The sequence below is a fragment of the Excalfactoria chinensis genome, chromosome 8 (genome assembly GCF_039878825.1).
Source record: "Excalfactoria chinensis isolate bCotChi1 chromosome 8, bCotChi1.hap2, whole genome shotgun sequence".
NCBI lineage: Eukaryota > Metazoa > Chordata > Aves > Galliformes > Phasianidae > Excalfactoria > Excalfactoria chinensis.
Window position 1 is genome coordinate 15,458,005 of NC_092832.1, and position 23,451 is coordinate 15,481,455.

General features: G+C 35.2%; 1 protein-coding gene across 2 annotated transcripts in view; it reads right to left on the bottom strand.

Moving 5' to 3' along the window:
- Positions 1-39: 39 nt before the first annotated feature.
- Positions 40-23,451, bottom strand: part of PRKACB (protein kinase cAMP-activated catalytic subunit beta) — a 63,507-nt gene continuing 40,095 nt past the window's right edge. For both annotated transcript variants that reach the window (XM_072342946.1, XM_072342945.1), the window contains exons 2-10: positions 16,607-16,668; positions 15,577-15,705; positions 12,880-12,978; positions 12,102-12,184; positions 11,349-11,475; positions 9,103-9,198; positions 8,018-8,140; positions 6,620-6,784; positions 40-3,530 (exon numbers count right to left, since the gene is read on the bottom strand). In XM_072342946.1, the coding sequence (XP_072199047.1) occupies positions 3,405-3,530; positions 6,620-6,784; positions 8,018-8,140; positions 9,103-9,198; positions 11,349-11,475; positions 12,102-12,184; positions 12,880-12,978; positions 15,577-15,705; positions 16,607-16,668 (1,010 nt within the window). In that variant the 3' untranslated portion in view covers positions 40-3,404. The remainder of the gene's footprint in view (positions 3,531-6,619; positions 6,785-8,017; positions 8,141-9,102; positions 9,199-11,348; positions 11,476-12,101; positions 12,185-12,879; positions 12,979-15,576; positions 15,706-16,606; positions 16,669-23,451) is intronic.

The following is a 23,451-nucleotide window of genomic DNA, read 5'->3' on the forward strand; positions in this document are numbered from 1 at the left end:
CTCTCAGAACACTTGCAGAAAAAGCCTCCAGACAGACAGTGCCAAGACCATTAACAGTCTTTACTTCTATCAGTTGGTTCACAGCACAATGAGACACAGCACAAATTTGTACAGCGGGGTCTGCAGACAATTTAAAAACAGGCAATTATCTTTAATAAAAAGCATCAAGTCTGAATGTGAAAATATGAAGACCAACAATATTGCTGATAATGATCACCTTATTTTCTTTTGATTGTCTAAGAAGTCCAACTCACTGACTTCATTTAGCGCCTTTGATCCATACCACGTTCTCCAAACATCCTGACTAGTGTAAATCTTAATGGGTCCAGCTAGTATGTGCAGTATGGGTCCTAACCTTCTCATCTTGTTTCAAACACTAGTTGCAGCGTGTGGTGAGATGCAATGACTCATCATACAACATTTTGATTCACAAAGAAGCAGTGTGAGAGTTGTACATAATTTAATTTGCACTTCTGTATATAAATGTTTACTATATTGCACACTATTGCAGCACTTAAAAACATCTAATTATTTGCAAAAATTAGTAAAATACTTTAAAGGATTTAAAAATAAGGGTTTTAATGCAACTGACAAGATAATAAAAAAGCAATTTACTTAATGAGATACAATCCTTTATGTTGGAAATGAAAGTTACATACAACTAGAGTACAATTAAAATATACCATATAGTTCAACACTTAATTCCTCAAATGTGTAAAATTAACAAGCTTCTACTGTCATAGATATACAATTTTTCCATATTGTGAAAATGATTTTTCAAATTAAATACAGGTAACATAATATTCTGCAGTTATATTTTATGACTGTGTTTAAATGAGAGGGTTGTATAATACTCACATTGTCAAATGTAGTCACTAATGCCTTGGAAATTGCACACTTCCCCTCCTTTTCCAAAATAGAATCTCATTTCCATACTGAAGTCTATTATGCCATATTGGAAAAGTATTTTACTTTCTAACGGGATTCTCATAAAATTAAAAAATAGCATAATATCATGGCATTAAGATGACTTTCCCACTTATGCCCACGTAGATTTAATCTGGATATCAGACAGACACGTCAGAACCAATTTCCTAGACTTTTGTCTTATTGTACACACAAGATGATTGATTACAGTATTTTACAAAACAGAAAATCTCTGAACCTTATTAGAATTATGCAATGACTAAAAATTAAAATCATAACAGAATCAAATTGTGATCTCCAACATTTATTAAAATCTTTTAAAGTTCATAAACGACAACAAAGTTACTGTAGAATTTATCGCATACAGCTAGCATACAGCAGCATGTCCTTGGTCTAAATGAAATACAAAAGATTTTAACATTTTCATACAAAGGATTTCTTTAAATTTATTACTGTGACGATATATCTTTGTTACATAAAATTTGCTACAGCAAAGTATCTTATACTTTTCTTGCAAATATGTAAATATGGGTGGACAAAGACTGCATTCAGTGTCAGCCTCCTAATGACGTTGTGCAAAAATGCTCAACAACCTAAACATAGAGAATGTTCGATGGTACGCCTCAAACTCTTCTGTAAAATGTCTACAAAGGCTTTTCTTAAAGGAGTGTCATACAGTTTAAAAGGAAGGAGTGTCAGTGGCTTATTTTCACTGACATTCACACAAATACAATGGCTATGTACCAATAGAGCTCAGTTTTATTAAAAACAATTCGTCCTTGTATGCAGGTAAATTTGTCATGACGTATGAGTCTAGTTTAAAGTGTTTTGATGCGCTGTTTTAAGACAGGTCATCGAGAGAGCCAGAATCAAGTGTACAAATAAAACTACAATGAATAAGTTTAAAAGCAACCCCCAAAAAAGTGCTGAGCCACTGATTATTAACATTGAAATAAACGTGTAAAAGTGCCCAAAGCTAGCACATGACAGCAATATCTTTTAAGTCAGTTGGTGAGAGTATACAAAACATAATTAAGCCCAAACGCTTATATCTGTGTGACCATACATTCCGGTTGATTGAAAGAAAGTAGGTTAGAAATGAAGACACAATGCAACTAAAACAAAACCAGCTGTTGCAGTTTTTAAACTTTGTCTCTTTTCTTCACGAATGAAGTGCTGTAATTAAAAAGAAAGTGATTGTAGCAGTACTCCATCCTCAGTTTACTAATATAGTATACCAGAATAAAACTTGGCAATAACCTCTTATTCTTAACAGCTAACAAAAAATAACCGTGTTCTTCCAGCAATGCATTTAGAACATTATTTTGCATTTGCTAAACCATTTGCCTTTCAGAAGCCAATGGCAGAGCACATTTTACTTTTTGTGGTTTTTTGCTTTAACACCATTTTCTATTTCCTTTTGTTTTTTTAAAGGACGCCTTTAAAAAAAAATAAATCAAAAAAGGCTTGAAACCAGGAATATTTTGGGAGCCCAAATATTGGCTAAAAAAGAAAGAAAACAAAAGAGAAAGAAAGAACCAAAATGAGTCATTCTCTACAATACTGACCAAAACTTCCTTTAAGAGTTTAGGGTTCATGTTCTTAAAGTCATTTCATATGGCCAACTGAAATGCTGGTTAGTTGACTTGGTTAAATATGGTCCAAAATCCAGACCAGGTGGAATTACTCCCTCTCTTGAGACTGTAAGCTTTTCATGGTACAGTCTGGTTATGGCAACTGACCTACTGCCTAGGTGGAAATACAAAGGAAGGAGGCAGCGATGAAAACCACAGGGATGTAGAAAACCAAGGCACGGGGTCTAGCTACTGTCTCCTACTTAAGCCACCCAATTGATTCTACTGAATTTTGGTCAGTCTCCAGGAAGAAACATTTTTAAGTTAATTTAGCAGACATTTATATGGCGATAAATACTACCTTCAAAAATGCTAAAAATGTTGGCTAGGTTTAGTCTGAGCTACTAAAAAATTATTATTATTATAAATTGTAGCATCAGACACGAGACAGACAAGAATTATTGGCTGGCACAGACTAGAAGCAACATTTACCTTTCACTTCAGTCTAAATCACACTAGCCGCAACACCTTCCATTTCACTCACACAAATAATACATTATTCAAAATAAAATGGAGCATTCTTGGGTAAAAAACTACTTCATTTTAAAGGGGAAAAATGAACAATACACAGAAACAAAGAACGACAGAAACCAAAGTTAAGTAGGAAAGTGGTCTATTATTCTGTGTTACTGCACAAACAGTGCTTGCTTAATTGTGCCTAGTTAGAAGGGTTGGTGCAAACCGCACACATGGAAGATGGCAATAAAGACCTCAGTCAGCTTTGTGGAATGAAGTAACTAGGTAACTGTTTTGACATATGATGGTCTCAGCTCCACCTCATCTGTTAACAGAGTGCAAAGATCCCAATGTGAGCCCTGATGTCATCTTGTCCTCTTACTCCTACTAAAAATCAGCAAATTCTTTTGCACATTTTTCCGTTAGAGACGCACGAATATCTTCTTCTTCATAGTCATCAAAGTTGCTGGTATCTCCAGGGCCTCTGCACTTTGGTATGAATGGAGCTTCCACCTGTGTTTACAAAACAAAAAACAAAAAAAAACCAAAAAGCCCACATTAAATATTATCAGTCTAATAACTTTAGATTTAGCACTGTGATAACAGGCATAGATGGCTCGTCCCATTACATCTCAATGCCTGCAAAGAAAGTAGATAGTATAGTAAACCAGCTAAAGGTTGTGGCAAATGAATAAAATCAGCCTAAGAACATACAGGTCTAGATGAATGAATAGATTTTTTTTTTGAAAAGTCTAATATCTCATTGACAAATAGGAATTTAAAAATACTTCCATTTCATAACAAATTTAATTCTTTCATTTCTGCTTCGTACTGCCAAGCATATTTAACTCAAACCTCTTCTCTTACTGGAAAGTAAAAATCCTCCTGGTAAAGACAGGCAGCACATACTCTCAAATCCACAAACATATTGTTAGCTTTGAAGTTCTGTGCATCTTATGCCAACTGAATGGTAGTATAATATATATTTATATATTAGAAACAGTTGTTTTCCAGGATTCTCAATACTGCTGCTTCTTAAAGCCGACAGAATCTGCTAATTTTGATGCTGACCTTAGAAAATATATCCATCTTTATGCAAAAAATATTACTTATTTTAATGCAAATTTAAACCTGCAAAACTAGGAAATGCACAGTGATCAGATAGGTATCTCTCTCAGGAGCTTCCCAAGAAGAGTGAGTGCCAGAAAATAACTCAAGCTTTCTGCATTTACAGACCATGCTACAGTTGTCAGGTGCATATTGTACTGTTCCTAAAACAATGTATCCATTTAGGTGATATATTCTGTAAATATACACAGCCTCAGTAAATACCTAGCTAAGCCATATGCTTACCATTATCTGAATTCTCTTTTTATGTCTTCTCAAAATTATTTTCAATTACTGCCTTTTAATAAAGCTCGGAGAACAATAAATATCTTATTTACTGCTGTAGTTATGAATGTGTTCAAATGAGATGCATCAGACAGCTATTTGTGTCTATATTTCACAACATTTTTCCTATTATCTTCACTGAGGAAATAGCTAAAAAGAGATTGCAGGAGATAATGCTGTTTTATAGTGAAAATACCTGTTTGGCCCTAAGTACAACCGTATTATCAGGCAGTATTTTAATAAACAGCCATGCAAGCACATAAAGAAAACGTGATTTGATCTCATCTGAAAAATTAAGTAACTGAATGTATTACTTAAGACTGCAGCATAACAACATTATTCCTGTTCTGTGAGCTGCCAAGGAACACTAGGTTTATTCAGGAAAATCCATGCTGTGTTAACAGCTTGTGAGAAGTTGGCATAACCCTTTTTTTGCAGTATTTCAATGATTGCTTAAATGAGATTACAATATACACTGTTGTTTCAGTCTCTAGAATTACTGCATTTATTTTATAGAATTAGATGCTTCAAAGTTCTTCTGTATCACTTTTCACAGTCCTTTAATAACAGCTATTCTGCCTGTAGTACTAGATCACCTTTTAAAAATATTTATTGTTTCTGTAAAAGTAGTTTTCTACAGCATTGCACTGGAAATGCTAACTTCAATAATATAATAATATAATTTTTAATATACTATTATTTTATAATGCTTCAATATAATGGGGTCTGGGTGTCCCAGAAGGGCATACTATGGAATGAAACTCGGTGTTTAAATTTATCTTGTAAACAGGCATTAAGAAAGGAGAGATCAGATAATTACAGTTCTGCAGAGGGAAGTCTTCTTAAAACATCCATACTTAACACAAAGAATATCAGATGTCTTAATTGTATCCTGTCTTCTAGTAATTAATATATAAGCGAATACCATAACAACTGTACTGTCAGTTTCTGTAGCAAAACAACCAGTTTCTTATTATAAACTATTGTTAGTATCTAGGTTTGTCCTTTAAAATACTTCTGTTACAGCAGTAAGTTCATGCCTATATAGTCAAGACTGTTAGCATTTCAGTGAGGGTAAGCAGTTCCTTGAAGTGTTTGTTATTGCTTGACTGTAACCTTCTGACTGAATTCTGAACACTAAACAATTCTTCCACACAATTCTTCTGGGATGGCACCAACAGAATTATTTTAGTCTTTTTTGACATTTATTGAAGAAAAAAAAAAAAAAAAAGAAGAACAAATAATTTCTAACCAATCTGTTTCTAGTAACTCACTAATCTACAGACATTCAACATTGAGCACTAGAATATAGCTTCAACTAGCTTCCATGGGAGAGAAGCTTTGGAGCTACTGAAAGAGAGACCTACGCTGAACTGCAGTCATCCTTTCTCTTTTCCCCAGCATCCTTTCCCAGCCCTGCCTTACTCATCCCTGGAAGCACTACTGCACTCCTCTGGTTTACTACTGGCTCCCCATGCTCTGCAAATAGCCCTAGTTCTCTATTTTACTTTCATTCTTATGCAAGTTCATCATGCATACCGGGCACCAACTTTTTAAATGGCACATTAGATTTCATGTTGGTCAAGCAGGTCTAGAGAGACATTCTAAAAATATCATAAAACAGGATTCAAAAGGTCTCTTATCATCGCTGCAGCTTATGCAACCACAGTTGATTGCAATGTAATGTCAGAATGAAAATACCTCCAGTAGATACACTCAATATCTGAACCTGTTCCAGTCATAGGTAAGGCAAGAACAAGAGCAAGGAGGGAGAATACCATTTCAGCAGAGAGAGTGGTACTTCAGCTTTGGCTAGAGTTTCTCCCCCGTAAAGCACAGCTAAGAAGTAGTTGGAAAGGAAAACAGATTCCTCACTGCTGTGGAGGAGTATTTATAGATGCCATTACAGAAGGGATTAAATAAAAAGCAAGAGAGGCAGGAGATGGCTCATTCTGAGATATTCCAGAAATAGACTAAAGCACAAACACGTGTTAAGACAACAGGAATATATGGAGGTCCAGGATAAAATGGCAACAAGAAACAAACACAACTAAATCAATACATACTCCTCCGTCTTAAATATTCAACTACTTTCACATTTTCTCATTTCAAAAAATTGCACATTTAAGAAGGCAAAAATAAACAAAATTATTAGAAACTGGACTTCAACTCCTCATAAATCAGTCATAATTTGATTCAGGAAGTCTTACCTTTCTCTGATAAATGGCAATCCAATCCGTAGTTGCAAACCACTTGTGGTTCTTTATGTCATTTACACCATTCTTGAGATTTCCGTATCGTTTGGTCAAATCTACCTGGAGTAAATTTCTTAGAAGATCCTTTAGGTCTGAACTGAAGTGTGATGGGAATCTTACCTGAAATACACATCCACAACATTATATGCAGATTTGATTCTTCCGTTGTATAAGCTAAAATAATGTTCACACAAAAAGAAGCATTGGTGCCCACTTACCATTCTACTTTTAACCATAAAAAAAATAGTAACATAGGAACAGAGACATGTATTTCTGCTTCAGAAAGTCTTTACCAATAGCATTGTATGGTATGTACCTTGCCCATCTATCATTTTCTGACCTGGAGGTTTCTAGATTTGATCGAGTAGGGGGGAAAATATTAATTTAATATAAAAATGAAGTGAAAGCTAAACCTAAATTTTACTAACCAGTTTCACAGCAATACAACCACATTTCAAGGCATTCTCAACTAATTTCTAGGACCGAAATTTTAAATTACATGCATAAACACTACACATATGCAATTTATATAAATAATATGTACACACACACATTCTGAGTGTATATATAGACAAAAAAGATAATAAAAACATCCATGTACACCAAGTATTCTAAGTAACAAACTAAATGCATAACAAATGAAACTATTAACTTAAGGTTATAAAGGAAATATACTGCTAACTGAGAATGGAATACTAGAGTTTCCAGTGCTCAAGTCCAGTGCTGTTTCCACAGCCATCCACTTGTGGACTTAACAGATTAGATGATAAACAGTAAAAAATGAAAAGCAAAATAGATAAAATCGGAAAAATAACAAAAACAAAAAAACCATCAAAACTACAGCACTTAGTTGCTACAGAAGAAAACTACTAGGAATTATGGAAACAGTTTAGAGCTTCTCAAAAGCTACAAAGATATTTCTATGAAGAAAATAGCTAGGTAAACAACATTCTGGAAAGTGCTTGTTAATAGTTACTGGATCATTTTTACCCAAGCATAGAATGGTATAATACCACAGTGACAGTAAATTTAAAAAGATGCATTTTAAATCTGATGGCAGGAAACCATACAGGCTGCAAACATTTGGATTTTTAAAGCTTTTATTACTTATACCGTCACGATGCTTGTACCCAAGAAGTATTCATTACAAATTCTTCCCACATTCATAGAAAGTTTTGGTTTGGAAGGGTCCTTTAAGGTCATCCAGTTCCAGCCCACTGCTAGATTCATTCCAAATTGATCAGTGTCTATAGTGTCCAGTGAATTTTGCATCAACTCCACATAAAAATCAGGTGCTGCATATACAGCGAAAAACAAACAGTGCTTGAGAAATCATACAGAGCCTTTACTTACCTTGCCAGACACAATCTTCTCATAAATTTGAATGGGTTGATCTGCAAAGAATGGGGGATATCCAGCTGCCATTTCATAGATTAACACTCCTAATGCCCACCAATCCACTGCCTTGTTGTAACCCTGGATAAAACCAGAAACACGCTGTTAGTACCATTTCTAAAATAGTTTAACATTTGCTATACAAATATCTATGCAACATAAAGAAAGAAAATATTTTAAAAATACATTTTTATTTATTTAATAAACCCTAGTTCAAAACAAATCGAAGCTCTCAGATTCTAACAGCAATACTGTAATGAAAGCAAAACACTTTGCACAAATTCTTGTGTTGATTCTCAGTGATCTCTTTACACCAATGGGACATATAGAATATATAAATACAGAACCTCCTCCCAGGCTCATCAATTTCATGTGCTCCCTCCTCTGAGATCTTCTACAAAGCTCAAGGTCAAGACTCAGTTATTCTTGAAAAATCAACTATGGAGAATTGGTAGTAAAGGCACTGCAACTTCCTTTGCTGCTTTAGCTAACATCATAAAAGCCAAGGATATCCAAAACATTCACCTAAAGTAAAAACACTCTCTGTTTAATTTTAAAGATCTGCAAAGGGTATTTAATTAAATTATACAATGCATAATTTAACATGATTGTGAATATTATGAATGGTTCCATGAACTATAAGAATTTTTCTTTTGCAAAACACGAACAAATACCATAGCTATATTCTGAATAAGATTTCTTCTATGTTCAAATAGTGTCCAAGTATTAGACTGCATACACTTTATGTGCAAGACTGGTGTTTTTCCATGTTTGATTCATGTGCACTGCTTTAAACATAAAACACTGCAAGTAGTTTCTTAGTGACTACTGACTCAACCATTATGCAGTTCTGGAGCTCCTCTTCTAGTCTGTTAACACTTCTGCTACAGAACTTACATTTTGTATACTTCACTAAAACTTGTCTGTAATTTGATTTTTCAACTACCAGCAACTGTTCATCCCTCAGAGATTAATAACTAATTGATACCTTTAAATCACATAAAATATATGACTGACAACTATCATTTATAGAACTGAAGTACCTTGCTGAGTATTATTTCAGGTGCCAGGTATTCTGGAGTCCCACATAACGTCCAAGTTCTTCCTTTTACTCTTTTTGCAAAGCCAAAGTCCGTGACCTGGCATCAGAATTTAAAATTAAGTACCTCTGAAATATTTTGGAGGGGGATTTTATACATGGGGAAAAGTTACGTGTCAGATCACATACTATCACACAGTCACATGCATCCTTCCTACATGGCAACTTTTGTCTGATCGTTTTAATTCACTTGCATTTTTTTTTTTTCTAAAGATAAAATAAACAACACAAAAATAAATATTCCCTCCCTCAAAAAAAAACAAACAACTTCTGCTTAGAATTTGAACAATCAGTAGGAACTGCAACTCCCTCATCTGTAAGTACTGCAAAATATTAATATATTTTCTTACACTTTTCACATCCAACTGTTTATCTCACTAAAAGTTCTGAGAATGTGAATATAAACAAGATACTTATCTTTTCCCCTAGTTGACAAACAAACGAATCACAAAAGGGGTTAAGATACCAGAAAATCTTAGGGAAGTTTTTATAGCAGAATCATATAAAGGTTACATGGAAAAAATAGTGTGGGAATATGACAACGCAGACAAGGACTTCCAGTAACTTCTGGTTCTGAATATCTTTGAAATCATCACCAGAATCCATTTACTCATCTAAAGATTGTGTATGTGAAGAAAATGTAGCTGCAACTGTAGTCACGAATGACAAATTCTTGGCTGTTAAGGATTCTTTATTCTACTTGTCATATTTTCTGCAGTAAGTTTTCAGAGCTTTGTGTGCTATTTCAGCTTTCACTCTGGGATTTTTCCTGGACCATATTGCAGAATACATATGGAAGTCAGCAGGTTACTTTTGAAATTCTGGGACCAATTTCAACCTATCAAGTCTATGCTTATTTGAGGATCCATTTCTTTTATTTCCTTCTCCTTGGTATCACTAACTGCATAACAACTTGTGCCAATGTTTCTGATACAGTAAGGTCACACAGAGGTAGCCAAACAAGCTAAATGCCAACTATATGGCAGCTTTTACTTCATTTTTTATAGAAACAACAGCAACTGAATGGAGAGAGCAAACATGCTGACTTAGCAGACCTGCTTCTGTCAGCAAAGAATCACTGCTGTGTTTGTGAATGCATATTAATCTGTGTAAAACACATCACAGGCATGGGTCAAATAAGTAACTGTTTTAAAATAAAAAATAATAATAATAATAAAAAAAATTAACAGCGCTTCTAAACAAAATTTAGTTGGAGCTGCAGCATGAACATATCAACACCAAACTCCCTTCTTTTAGTAGCAGAAACTAAGGAACCTGCCATAGGAAGACTGACTGGTGACTCTCTCAGCATTTGCAATTTGCCCACCATCAATAAAAAAAATGTACTGCTCAGTACAGAGAGCCAACAATGCTACAGAAGACACTCACAGCTTTATGTTCATGGTGCTCTTTAACCACATTAATGAAATTCTTACTTCCCTTCTCCCTACAGTGTTATTTTGTTCTCCATGCAGTATTACTGTACAGTTAAAAAATCTCATGATAAGAGTTTTTTCCTATTCTCTCCATGTTTTTATTACTTATTTCCCTGTTAGCCTTGGTCGTGGCTAAAGGTGATGCTATGAGGAAAGAGAAGCTTCAACAGTCTAAGAACTGCAAGGCACTGCAGAATGTTTGTTGTTGTGTATCACTTTCCCATTTGTCCTTTTGATCACAAGCAAAGAAGCTAAAAGGAAGTTGAAGAGGTGCTGAGAAACTATTGTAAAACAGAAGTCATTTGCAGCACTGCAATTCTGATCTGAATTGCTGTGAAGGTTATGGGCTTTCCAAGGCTGTGAGATTAACTACTGCCTGAAATTAAGTACTATACTACAGATGTTGACATCTAATCATCCTCAACTGCTTGTATCGATAACACAGAGAAACAGACGCTGTAGGGTACCTTCTCATTTTAGGGCAGATGTATAATATAGCTCAGATGAACAGGGCCATATAATCACCTCCTCCTCACCACAAACCCCAGGGGAAAACCTGACAATTCTGTCAAGCATAGGCAGTAAACATGTATATACTTTGTTTCAGTCACAGGAAGTTCTGACCAGTGATGCCCCAGAATATATATGCTAACATGCCAACCAGCTCATTTATTCTAAACATATTTGTTACAATTACCTAACTCTGCACTGTGAAATGTGAGCGCACTCCCCAAGTATATGAAGACTACCATACCTGGATGTATCCTTGCTGATCAATTAAAAGATTTTCAGGCTTTAGATCTCTGTAGATGAGGTCTAATGAATGGAGGTACTCAAATGTTAGCACTATCTGAGCTGCATAAAACCGTGCATGTGGTTCACTGTGAAGAATTAAAACAATATTAAGTAAATCAATGCAACGCTAAGATACTGAAACAGCCACCAAATAACCAGAAACTGATGGTATAATCTTTTAATTAGTTTTTTTTATTGCATACTAAGAAAAACAAAAAGAAATACCAAATATCCAAATCAAACACAACCTCCCCGAACCACTAAACAAACAAGCAGTAAATATTTTAGAACTGACACTTTCATTTCTTGCATTTTGCATTTAAAATATACTTTCAAATCAAGATAATTATATTGTACAGCACAGAGCTTAGAAAAACTTAGATTTTAGACTTTACTTTTAGAAACCATAATCCGTTTCAGTGCCAATGTGCATATCAATTCCTAGTTACAGGAAAACATAAAAATGGAAAAAAAAAAATAGAGAAAAAAACAGTCTCTGGATTCTAATATGGCTAGATTACTAATACCTGTATTAACTAACTGAAAATTATAATTTTTTCAATGCATATATTACCACACTAAAGGAAGGCAAAATTAAATGCACTTACCCCTTCAAACCTTTGTCATTAATAGTAACACATTTTATGAAACTCTTTTCCCAGATCAGCAGTGTAACTATTTCTGAAGGAATAGTTTCACTAAGACTTCCTACCTGAACCTTCCAATTCTTCTTAGATGTGAAAACATTTCACCACCAGGAACATACTCCATTACCATGTATAAATTAGAATTGTCCTAAGGAAGCAAGTAAATACACATAAATACATACTAGACATGCTGTAGGGTTTATAGTTCCCAGGTACAGTATATTTTATTGAAGAATGAAAATGAAAAATTGCAGCCATCCAGTGACTTTAATAAATAAAAAGTAACACAAGTAAAAACGTTTGGAAAAATGCTGACACTTGACAAAAGGAGTATCAGAATATCAATAAATCTATGTTTTAATATCAATTTTAATAAAGATAATTAGTGAGCTCCTGACACAGAATGGTGTAGAATGATATAAAGGAGAAAAGGGTGAGATGCTGACCACAGGCTATGAACTTGTACTCTTAGAAGTCTGTAATCAACAGTCTAGAATATTCTCATCTCGCATAGCCCCATCCCCAAATCTCAAAGTCATAAACATTAAGCTAGAATGTCTGCTCATTTAAAATTATATAATAAAATGAAAATAATTTTTAAAAGTAGTAAATATTCACAGGACACACATCACTATTAGCAAAACACTAATTCTTTACAGACCAACAAGCACACATTGTCTCAGAGTTAAAAGCTAATTTCCAGGTTCTCACTAAGGTTGTCACTAAGACCTGCCCCAGGTAACAATCTCATACAAATAAGCTGCTTAACAACTACAATTTTTCCTAAAGTTTGATTGTGTGCTTTCCAGAAACTCAGAGGATTACTTTCAGAGTAATGATTACCTTAAAAGAATACTCCAGTTTTACAAGGAAAGGAAAGTTCACTGCTTGTAATATTCTCTTTTCATTCAGTGTGTGTTCTATCTGCTTCAGTTTGACAACCTAGTAGAGGAAAAAAAAAAACAAAAAAACAAAAAACATCTCCAGACTCTGGCATTTTATAATTACCAATGCATTTTTTCCATGTAACATAGTCACTTGAAAACAAGCACATATCTTTACGGATAGCCAAAAAAACAACATATTACTGGTACAGTAAAAGTAATCTGAAAGAAATGAGAAGTTTAATCATTCTAAAGGGTAATACTTATGTCATAGGGTCTGCAGATATCTCAGAAAACAGTAGTGCTTCCTACCTGTTGAGTATAAGGATCTGTAAAGAAAACATCTTTTTATATGTCCATAAGAATTCCTTGTTCTTGTAGCAGAGATACGTCTGCAGCAAGACAACTCAGTAAAAATCCAGTAATTCTGACTAATTTAATTCTGAATTTTGTTACAAGTGAACAAGAGTAAACTGATTTACTTTACAGAGTTCACACATTAGTGAGGAGAAGACTAAGGAAAACATACGTTCAAAGTTCCCATTCTGATGAGCAGTTACTTCAGTGATATTTCAATGAATTTTGCTTTTCTGCTTTACACCAAACTGCTTGGTGACAGAACTAAAAAATTAAATGCTACCTTTTTGAAATACATTACAGCGTTAAGCTGCCAGGAAGGCAGCGAGCGTTAGATTGCTGATCACTGTTCTTCTCAGGAATCAGCCATTTGTTTCGTGATGCTAAACCCCATTTTACTTAATCCTGTATCTTAATCTGTATCTTATTTTGAGAATGACAAAGTCACATTTATTTTCTGCACTGGAAACATAAAGATGTAGAAGGCTGATGAAATTGAGCCTGTTATCTCATGTCTTGAAAGCAAATGCAACTGCTATAAATAACAGATAACGCACGTTACTCCAGTCCGCACTAAAACACTGCTTAAATTTAACTATCCTTTAAATGAAAAAAGTATTTAAAAAGGTGGCTTTTTTCCTTAAAGAAATGTCATACAAAAGAAATTGTGAATTAAAAGCATTAAATCTCTTTTCAATTGCAGAATTTATAGACCAAATAAAAAATCTGCACTGAAGCATATGAACAAGCTACAGCAGGGAAAAAAAACAAGTACCATGAATCAGCTCATTCGTGGGAAGTGTCCCCTCTGTCCCCAAAAAGCTATGCTACTGGAATTGTTTTGGCCACCAAAAAAAGCAAGCTAAGGTTATAGTTTGATACTGCAAAGCATTCAGCTTCTAGACAAGATTTAACCACTTTCTGAAGTTTCTGCTGTTAAATAAGTGGAGGGTGATTGAAGCAAATAGCACTGCATTGGCCATCCATCCTGCTCAATATTCCTTTGAATATTTCTGAGAAGATCTGTCCTTTGTGATGAAGAAATCATAAATTCTCCACAGAAACTTACTGAAACTGGCAGAAATTTCCATAAGGAAATACAGCTGTGTTAAGGGATGACAGACAGGAAACCACCACCAAGAAGAAGTTCTTGCAATTAAAATACAAAACAAACCCTTCCCTCAAATGACTGAGCTCCTAACCATTTTTCTTGTTTGTAAAACAGCAGCTGGACTTCCCTGTGATTCCCTGTGGTAACAGAGGGCAGCAATGCAGCCAGCCCTGGAACAAGAAGCAAGAAGTGACTAATTTCTCTGTGCCTAAAAATCCCAAGGGCAATGTGGCTGGGCTAGAGAGGCAATGTTTCCACGTGCCACACATGGTTATGTGTCTTTTGAGTCAGAAGAAAAACATTGCAATAAGGCTTCTTTGCAAGAGGGTTCCCCAATTCTAAAGGAGCTGGACAACAGCAGGTTGTGAAAAGCTTCCCTTGGGACAAACAGCTCAGTATGGCTGTATGCCATACACATAACACCTGGCACCACAGGACCAGATGTCACAAAAATTTGCACACAAGGGTTATTCAAATGCCCAAGGCCTGGTTCAAGCCCAAGCACTGGAATAAAATTGACCTGATAATTGCCTTGTGTACTTGATTGTGGAACACTCCAGCCTTCTGCTGGCACACAAGAAGCCACCTAGCTTTCTAATGGAGAGCCAATATAACTAGTTGCGAATACCTTTAAGCCTGTGAATGTTTTACTGTAAATCTACTACAATCATTAAAATGCGATTTTCTTTTTTTGCCAGATAATTTTCTAGTTACAGCTTTCCAATGTTCATTTTTCCAAGTCAGATAACTGGCTCTCCCACAGGCACAGGATGCTCACACCCATCACACCCTGTTTTACAGTGAGACTTCTTGCAGAATTTCATCAGCCATAGCAAGGGAATATAGTGTTGAAACTGTCTCAGCTGCCTTTCATTTGCACTGTGTTGGGAAGTCTTTTCAATTTAAGTTGGTACTTTCTGTCTTAAAGAAAAAAAAAAGTTAGAAAACAGTCATAGGAGTATGCTAAAGTTGAAAGAGAGAAGAGCTCTCACAAGTAAAAATAATGCCAGAATTTATGCTATCAAGTTTAGTTTAAGTAGCCTTATAAAGGAGTCTTTATTAAATTACACATTAAGGTTCAAATTTGTGCAACTGTACAAGCAAGAGAAACAGTTTAGTCACAGTTACCAAATTTTGTCTACATCAAACCCTTCTGAACCACAAAAACACAGTAAAAATCGCACCAACCTTTTGTTTGTCCAGTATCTTCATGGCATAATACTGTTCTGTGGCTTTATGCTTCACCATCATAACTCTCCCAAATGATCCTGTTCCAAGAGTTTTTTGCCTCTCAAAATCATCTAGGCCAGCTGTATTCTATGAATACGAGGATAAAATGATATTATTTACAATCTAATATCAAGAGGCAACAAAATACAGGCAACTTAAGTGTTGTTAAATGTTGTCATGCCAATCAAATTTTAATAAGATATTTTACATTTTACATTGCACTCGTTAAAACAACAACAAAAAAGACTTAATTTAAAAGACTTATTAACATTTCAATAATTTTTCTACACAGATGACAAATGCTTAGTAAGAAGGAATATTTAGGAGTAAGTAGATCATGAATTTAAGGCACAGATAAACAAACCCCCAATGCTCCACAAAGCAGAAAATTAGAGCAAAATCCTAGAACCAAACCATGTACATATTGTCTGAAAAACATATCACTGACAGAACTTCTTCAGCTATTCATTACCAAAGCATTTCTAATGCTGATTCAATATAATATTACCACCCTTTCCACTCTCCCCATAACTCTGTTCCATGAAAAAGCCCACTCCCTTCACAGTTTAAGCAGATTATTCTCTCACATTTCTCAGCTTGCCCACAAGCTTCATGCAATATATTCTTTCTTAATAACATAAGAAAATAACAGCAAGGTAAATTACAGATTTGCCAGTGGTTGTTGCTATGAAGAGCCAGGTAAAACATGACCGTAGATTTTGAGTTTTGCCATATTGATGGTAAACATAATTCACTGCAAGAGAAAGCAGTTGCTCAGTACAACCATTTCATCAGCTCAGTCTAGAGAAGATCTGAGAGTCCTGATGAACTTCAGTGACAAAATTGACATTCAACCTGTAAACTCTTTTGAAAAATGCATTTAACATATTTCAGTTTTCTCTGCTGCTTATTACACTGATGACACATTTACAGCACATTATGAAAAAATGCAATAGAGAAAATTATTGAATAATTAAATGATTGATACCTGAGGGGGGCTTTCCCATTTTCTTAAAAAGTCTTCTTTGGCTTTGGCTAGGAACTCTTTCACTGAAAACACACACAAAACCAACATTTTAGTTAATGTAAGTCATCATGGATGTGACAGAGATGCACTGTTTACAAAATACGTGAACTTCACTATCAATTCCACTCTTCTATTCTTAAGGTACTATTTTCTGTCTTCTATGGTGAGCAGCAATGTCTCAGACTCCTACAGTTATCTCCAGGTGATCTCTAAGCTTCCTGGAGTAACTACATTATTCCACAACTATTACTTAAACTACACCAGCTCTAGTAGCTCAAAATACTGTGTAAGCAAGCAGGCTTTAAGGTGATACAAAACTTTTTAAATTGAACTGGGGAAAAAAACACGAGCACCTGATGTATAAGTAGCCATTTCACAAGAATAATTTAAAATAATTTTTTTTCATTCCTTTCAACTTATTAAGCATAATGTCAGTCTCATTGCATCCCCTCCACCCCCACCACCTTTAAACAAAGACTGTTTGCAAGCTCCAGTACCAAAAGCACAGCATTTCTGCAAGCAAAGACAAAGCACAGGGCTACAACAACACTGCACATTAGATGTGCCCACAGTCAGAGAGTAAGTATTCTTAATTTTGCATTGAGATGCAAGGAATGAATAAGTGCAAAGTTCTAGATGACCACTTAAAATGTGCACCAACATATTTTGTTCAGATAATCATGTTGTATTTTTCTGAATATCAATTATCAGCCAGATCAAAGTAGGTTACCTAATGAATAGTCATTAATGAGAAGCATTTCAGAAATTGCCATGATTCTGAAAAAGTCACAGAATTGAGAAGAAAACATCATACTGGTTTTGTGTTTTCTGAATCACTACAAATAATGAGATGTTAATAACAGTGGATTTTCTGTATTATAATGTTCAGCCATAACCAATTTCCAAAAATACTCAGTAGCATGTTAAGATTATTCCAGCCAATATCTGGAACTATACATTTTGGATCTATATTTTACTTTCTAATGCTCACAGAGACCTTGTTTCTTACCATACTTCTGTGACCAGTACAGCATCAACACTGGTAAAAACAATGGTAGCCCTGGAATAGACTGATCACAAATTTTGTTTCTCTTTCCCTCTCAGCTGTGCTATGGGATTCAACTGCAGCAAAATACTCAAGAAAGGTGAGCTTACAGCTCCCACCATCTCTGGCTCCTATAGAATAGCATCAGTGCAAGGGAAATTTTAGACAAAATGTCAAAAGACCTGGCAGACCTCAAGATTAGAAAAGTGTTTAAGGCACAAGACCTGCTCAGCAATTTTATCTTAAGATAAACAAGTGCTAATGTATTCCTTCTCTCTATTACTTTAAACCTATGTGTACGTAGAATAGGAAAACATTTATGTCAAAGGAATTACATTAATTTGACATTTAAACTGACTGTGAGTTAAATATATTTTAGCAGGGAGCCAATAAGATGTTAAGAGAGTTGTCACATGTAGGGAAAATATTTTCACCATTTTGAAATTTTTTGGGCTACTCATTTAATGACTTCTAAAGATTCTCATTTGGTAAAGGACAGGATTTCCTATGACATGAAATTCTTAGCACAAAAAAGGAAATCTAGAGATGTCCAAGTTCATGTCTAATGGTCCCTCCTTCCACCAGGAGAACTGAGATGACTACTGATTAGATTGATGACTACCTGTATTTTTTGTTTTTTACATAAGCTGACACCAAAGTAATATGACTGTTACTTTTTTCTTAATGACAAGAAAAAGAATGAAGATGATCAGTACAATTAGCAAAGAGTCAAGCCTTCAGACTTGTGAGCCTTCAAATTTTTAGGGACATAGTTTAGTGGGCACAGTGGTGACGTGTTGACAGTTGGACTAGATTATCTTAGTGGCCTTTTCAAACCTTAATAATTCTATGATTCTAAGCAGCTGAAGATAATTAATTAACGTCAACTTTGTTTTAACAATACAAAGCACAGACAAAACATGAAGTTTTAATTTGCTCATGTTATTACGGTATAATGTTTCTTAAATATCCCTTGCAAAATTTCCACTCTTCATATAAGGAAATACTTTACATTTCCACATTTCTTGCACTGAAATATATTTTTCAGTATTTATAAAAATACACCATGACATTTTCATGTAATCGTCTCCATCTCAGCTCTTCTCATGGAATAAAGAATGTTTATGAATAAAAAATTGAAATCCAGCTGGAAATGCTCAAACTGCGTGTTCAGGGGAAAAACGAAGCCTAGTTTCTAGAAAAATCAAGAAGCCACAAGCTTTCCTTCAATACATTTAACTTACTCTGCTTATGTTCCTTTTTCAGAAAGTGGCACTGAATGAGTGTTTACCAAAGAAAGCTACCTAGCGGCACTAATTTATTCTCCAAAACCTCATCTTTTAAGAGAAAATGTACCAAATTTTGCCTGGTTCTCATGCTCAGAGGTCACCTGGGTTCCTATACCACATTGAAATTCAGGAGGTGACTTCCAAAATAATTTAGGCAACTTAAACGCACACACTCATGTCACTTCTGAGAACAGAGAGATACTTCTAAAAGATGAACCTTGATCATGAAACATTACCTCTTGCTACTGAACTCACTTTATTTCTACCTTTCTAGTGCCAAATCAAAATTCATGCTAACTAGTTGTAGTTTGTAGTAGCCATTGGAATTATTTTGATGGTGCAAACAAACATTTAATAAATGATGACTTTGAAGTTTTCCTCAAGTGCACATTTTTAGCCACTTCACATTGCTAAAATGAGACCCCCCTCCACCCCCCTCCATTTTCTCATCTTTAAATTGTTCCCAGCATCTGACTTTGGGCACTAATGAAAGAATGAGCATACCAAAGGTCTCTATAGGTCCCCAAAGGGTTTGCAGGAACATTCACCCACACAGATGGGATGATGAAGAGAGGAAAGAAAGAGAAAAAAAAAAATGTTTTATGCAATTTCCACAACAAACACATAGAAAACACAAATACATTCCACCCTTTCCCCTCCCCACTCAGGGCTGGACCCTGCAATAAACCAGTTCTTTCCCACACAGACAGAATGACTCATGCTACACCACAAAATGTTTGAGCAAAGATTAACACATGAAAAATAAAAAAAGAAAGAAAAGAAAAACAACACACCAAAGGCAGCTAAACTCCATATGGAAAAGGATGTTGCATCACAGAAATAAGCACAGCTTACAAAATTTCAAGAAGATCAAGTTGGCATCTTTAATAATTAACCTATTCTGAGACATACACACATCCAAGGAACTGCTGCTAATAAAAGTACATCTATCTTCATCACAGCATGTTGGATCACTATAAAACCTGGAATCGGGTGATCTTCCCACTACTTAGCACTTCACTCCAAAGGACCTGCATACCATGTGGTGGGCAGCACAGAAATGGAAAAGTCTCCAAAAAAATTCACAACTGCATTTCAATCCCATTACCCAACAGCAGCAACAAAACCATTTGAGAAGCCTGAACCACACAGATGAAGGTACCATGCCCAAAGTGCAACACATACTTGAATTCTCTACAGTAGCTATACAGATATTTTGTGCGATAGGCTCAAGAGAGCCATGGATATGACCAAAACGTCTGGGAGCACCAGTAAGGAACCAGCTGGAAGCAGAGAGACTACACACGGACCAGTGAGCATGAGCAGGTCCTACTGACCTAGCTCTCACTGGCAGTCTCTGCCCTTCGCAGAGGGCTGAATAATACACCAGGGATTATATATGCTGTCACTTGTATATTGCAGATGATGTTGAGACTTAGGCCAATGGACATCTGTACTCATAACAGAGGAAATATGGCAATAAGTGGGGAAGCCTACTAAAGGGAAGCAGAGAGCAGGACAGAAATACATCAAGTTCATACTAAAACAGCCACTTCCATTCTCAGTTTAACAGTTTCCTGTTCAAATAAGCTTTGTTTTCAAGTGACAAAAGCCATCTGGTCCCAGTGGGATGAAAAGGTGCTTATTCAGAGCACAACAGGGAAACCTGCGGATGACTCCTTTGGTTCAGAGAGGCCACTGCTCCTCACATGCTCTGTGCCAGGAACTATCTGTATGCTTAAAATTTCAGCTCAAGATTCAGAGGTTCCCAAGTAATACTACTATCAAACAATGAGGTATTTAAAAAACAAGCAAACAAACAAATTCAAACCAATACCACAAAGTAAAATAAAAAAAATGAGCTCCCCCCAAAAAAAGAAATGGACATTCCCACCCTCCACCTCTCTGAACTATAGGAGATGTGACAAATAGTATACCGCTTAAAAAATAATATAACACAGTACACAATATTTTTGTTTAATTATTTCACGGATGAAATTTTGTATGAGAAATTAGTATGGTTAAAAAGAAATAACAAAGGGCAGATGAATATTATAAAGAGTACTCTGGCCTGAAACAGTTTAAAAGCAAATGAATCCTAGAAAGGTTCCTGAAAAACTGAATCAGTCTGGGATGTGTCAGCTGCAGGGGTGCAATTAGGGCAGAGGGGAAAAGGGTCACAGATGGAGAAGTCCTGAAGAGTTAACATGAATTACTTTGCCTTTCTCCCACCTCCCGCATGCTCTGTATTTGGTATTCTCAAGCACATCTCCCACAGTAAACAGCAAGCCAGAATTTTTATCTATTTATTTATTTATTTGTAGTGGGGGATGTATTTGGATAGGACTCATGGCAAAAAAGCAAGAACTAAACTGATTAAGACTAAACACTGGGCACCACTGCAAATTCACATATGCAGTGCTAAATGCCAATCTCTGCTTGGTATTTAGAATGCCCTTTATCAAAATACAATTCAATTTCTGTTCCAAAGCTGTAATATTATCACTTGAAATCTGGAACTGAATGGCATATTTAATTTAAGTACCCAAATTTCATTTGATGGAAAAAATGAGTAAGAGTGAAGAGATTCTGGTAAATATACTTGTATATTTCATTTTCATAAAAACATAGGTTTATAGCCTTAAACATTATTGAAGTGTAAGCAGAGGTTTCAGTGGATCCCGTGCTTATAATATCGTACAATAGAAAGAAGTAGGAAGCATTTGAGTCAAGAGTTGCAAGCCCCTCTCTTACACCATTAATCTGTTGTCCTACATTTCTTTTGTACCTTTCAGTAGCAAGGCTTATAACTAGATATTTTTACTTAGGTAATTCTTTAAAAATGAGCATAACTATGTATTAAAAATTATGCGTTTGAAGTATCCAGTTCACATTTCAGTAACTAGAACACACTTCAAAACAGAACCTAAAGCTGTATCACTGAAACAAATCATCAAGAAATCCAAAGGCTTTGTTTCTCACGAGGTGAAAAAGATGGGGAAAAACAGTCCAATGTAACTCTAGGGCTGCAACAAGGGACTGGAGTAATTCCCATTGTAACACTGCGGTAAAACACACTTACTGATTCTGTGGTTACAAACTGACCACTGATAATTCTGTCTTGTAACTCTGCTCTAAGAGTTACAAGATCACTAGAGCTGGATTAATCAACTCTCATCTATTGACCTTTTGATTTCAAGACTATCTAATATTTCAGTTTTTTACATTTTAATTATCATTAAAACTGGTGGTGCAAAGCAAGCTAGTAAATTTACAATGGCGGTAGATAAAAATTTTCCTTCATTTTTATATACATGGTACACCTCTGAAATACAAGAACTAAAAGTTCTTAGGGAGTGAAGGATCACAAGAACTATTAACTTCATATATTTTGCTGTTAAAATGAAAGTACAATTGATTAATGTAACTACACACTGTAAATACTGCTAGGGAATACTAGGAAGAAGTGGTAAAAAGTAGAGAACAAAAAAGCATGGAAAAACGAGAGAAAAAGGGAGAGGAATAGAATAAACAGTAAATGAAGAGCAACTGCAGCTGCAGTGACTGAAGATCAGGAAAGCACTGGAATCTGATTTTGGGGGAATGCATTACAGAATTACCATTATGGCACAATGTAAATAGACAGATAAGAGGGATAATTTGCATTTTACAATGCAAAATATGGTATAAAGACAAAATCATCTTTTATTATTTTTGAAGTCTTGAGCTAGACAGTATTTTGTCAGTCTGATAAAAGAAAATTAATCCTTTTTTTTTTTTTTTTTTTTTTTTTTTTTTGGTCCCCATTCAGGACTGCAGGCTACAATTTTAAGCTGTACATTAAGCAAACCTTAATTCTTACTTACTCTTCATCTCTTGGCTGCCTTGAAGGCAACAGCCTTTACAAGAGATGTGACAGATTTAGGCAAACCAAAAGAGCTGGATTTTCAGCTATCGAAGATGATGCCTATCTTTGTTGAATTCTGAGTGGATAAAACTCTACTGCATGCAACTGCCACAGACTGACTTTCTTCTTCTATTTTTATTAGAGAAACAAACAACAACAAAACAAAAAACAAAACAAAAACTTATTTCCAAATCTAATTTTGACTCTTTCCCCCTCTGTCATCATTTTAAATAATAAAGTACTGGCTCAATCAGAGGCAGCAAACTCTGCTACTGTCAGAAGAACAACAGATCAGAAGACAATCCAAGGAGACAGGATCAAATCCAACTAACGCTGAATCACTTAAAACATGAATCTCTGAAGTATTGCTTAAAAGTGCGTAATGTAAATCAGTAAACTTATTCAGTCAAAATCACAACTGAGTCTCAAACTTGCTCTGCTCAGCAGAGTTGTACAGATTTATCTGCTCACAATAAATCACTTTCTAACAGAAAGAAAACACTGCTAAGAAGAAAAAAATACCTTCTTAATCTAAAAAAGAATTCAGAACCAAACCTCATTAAAA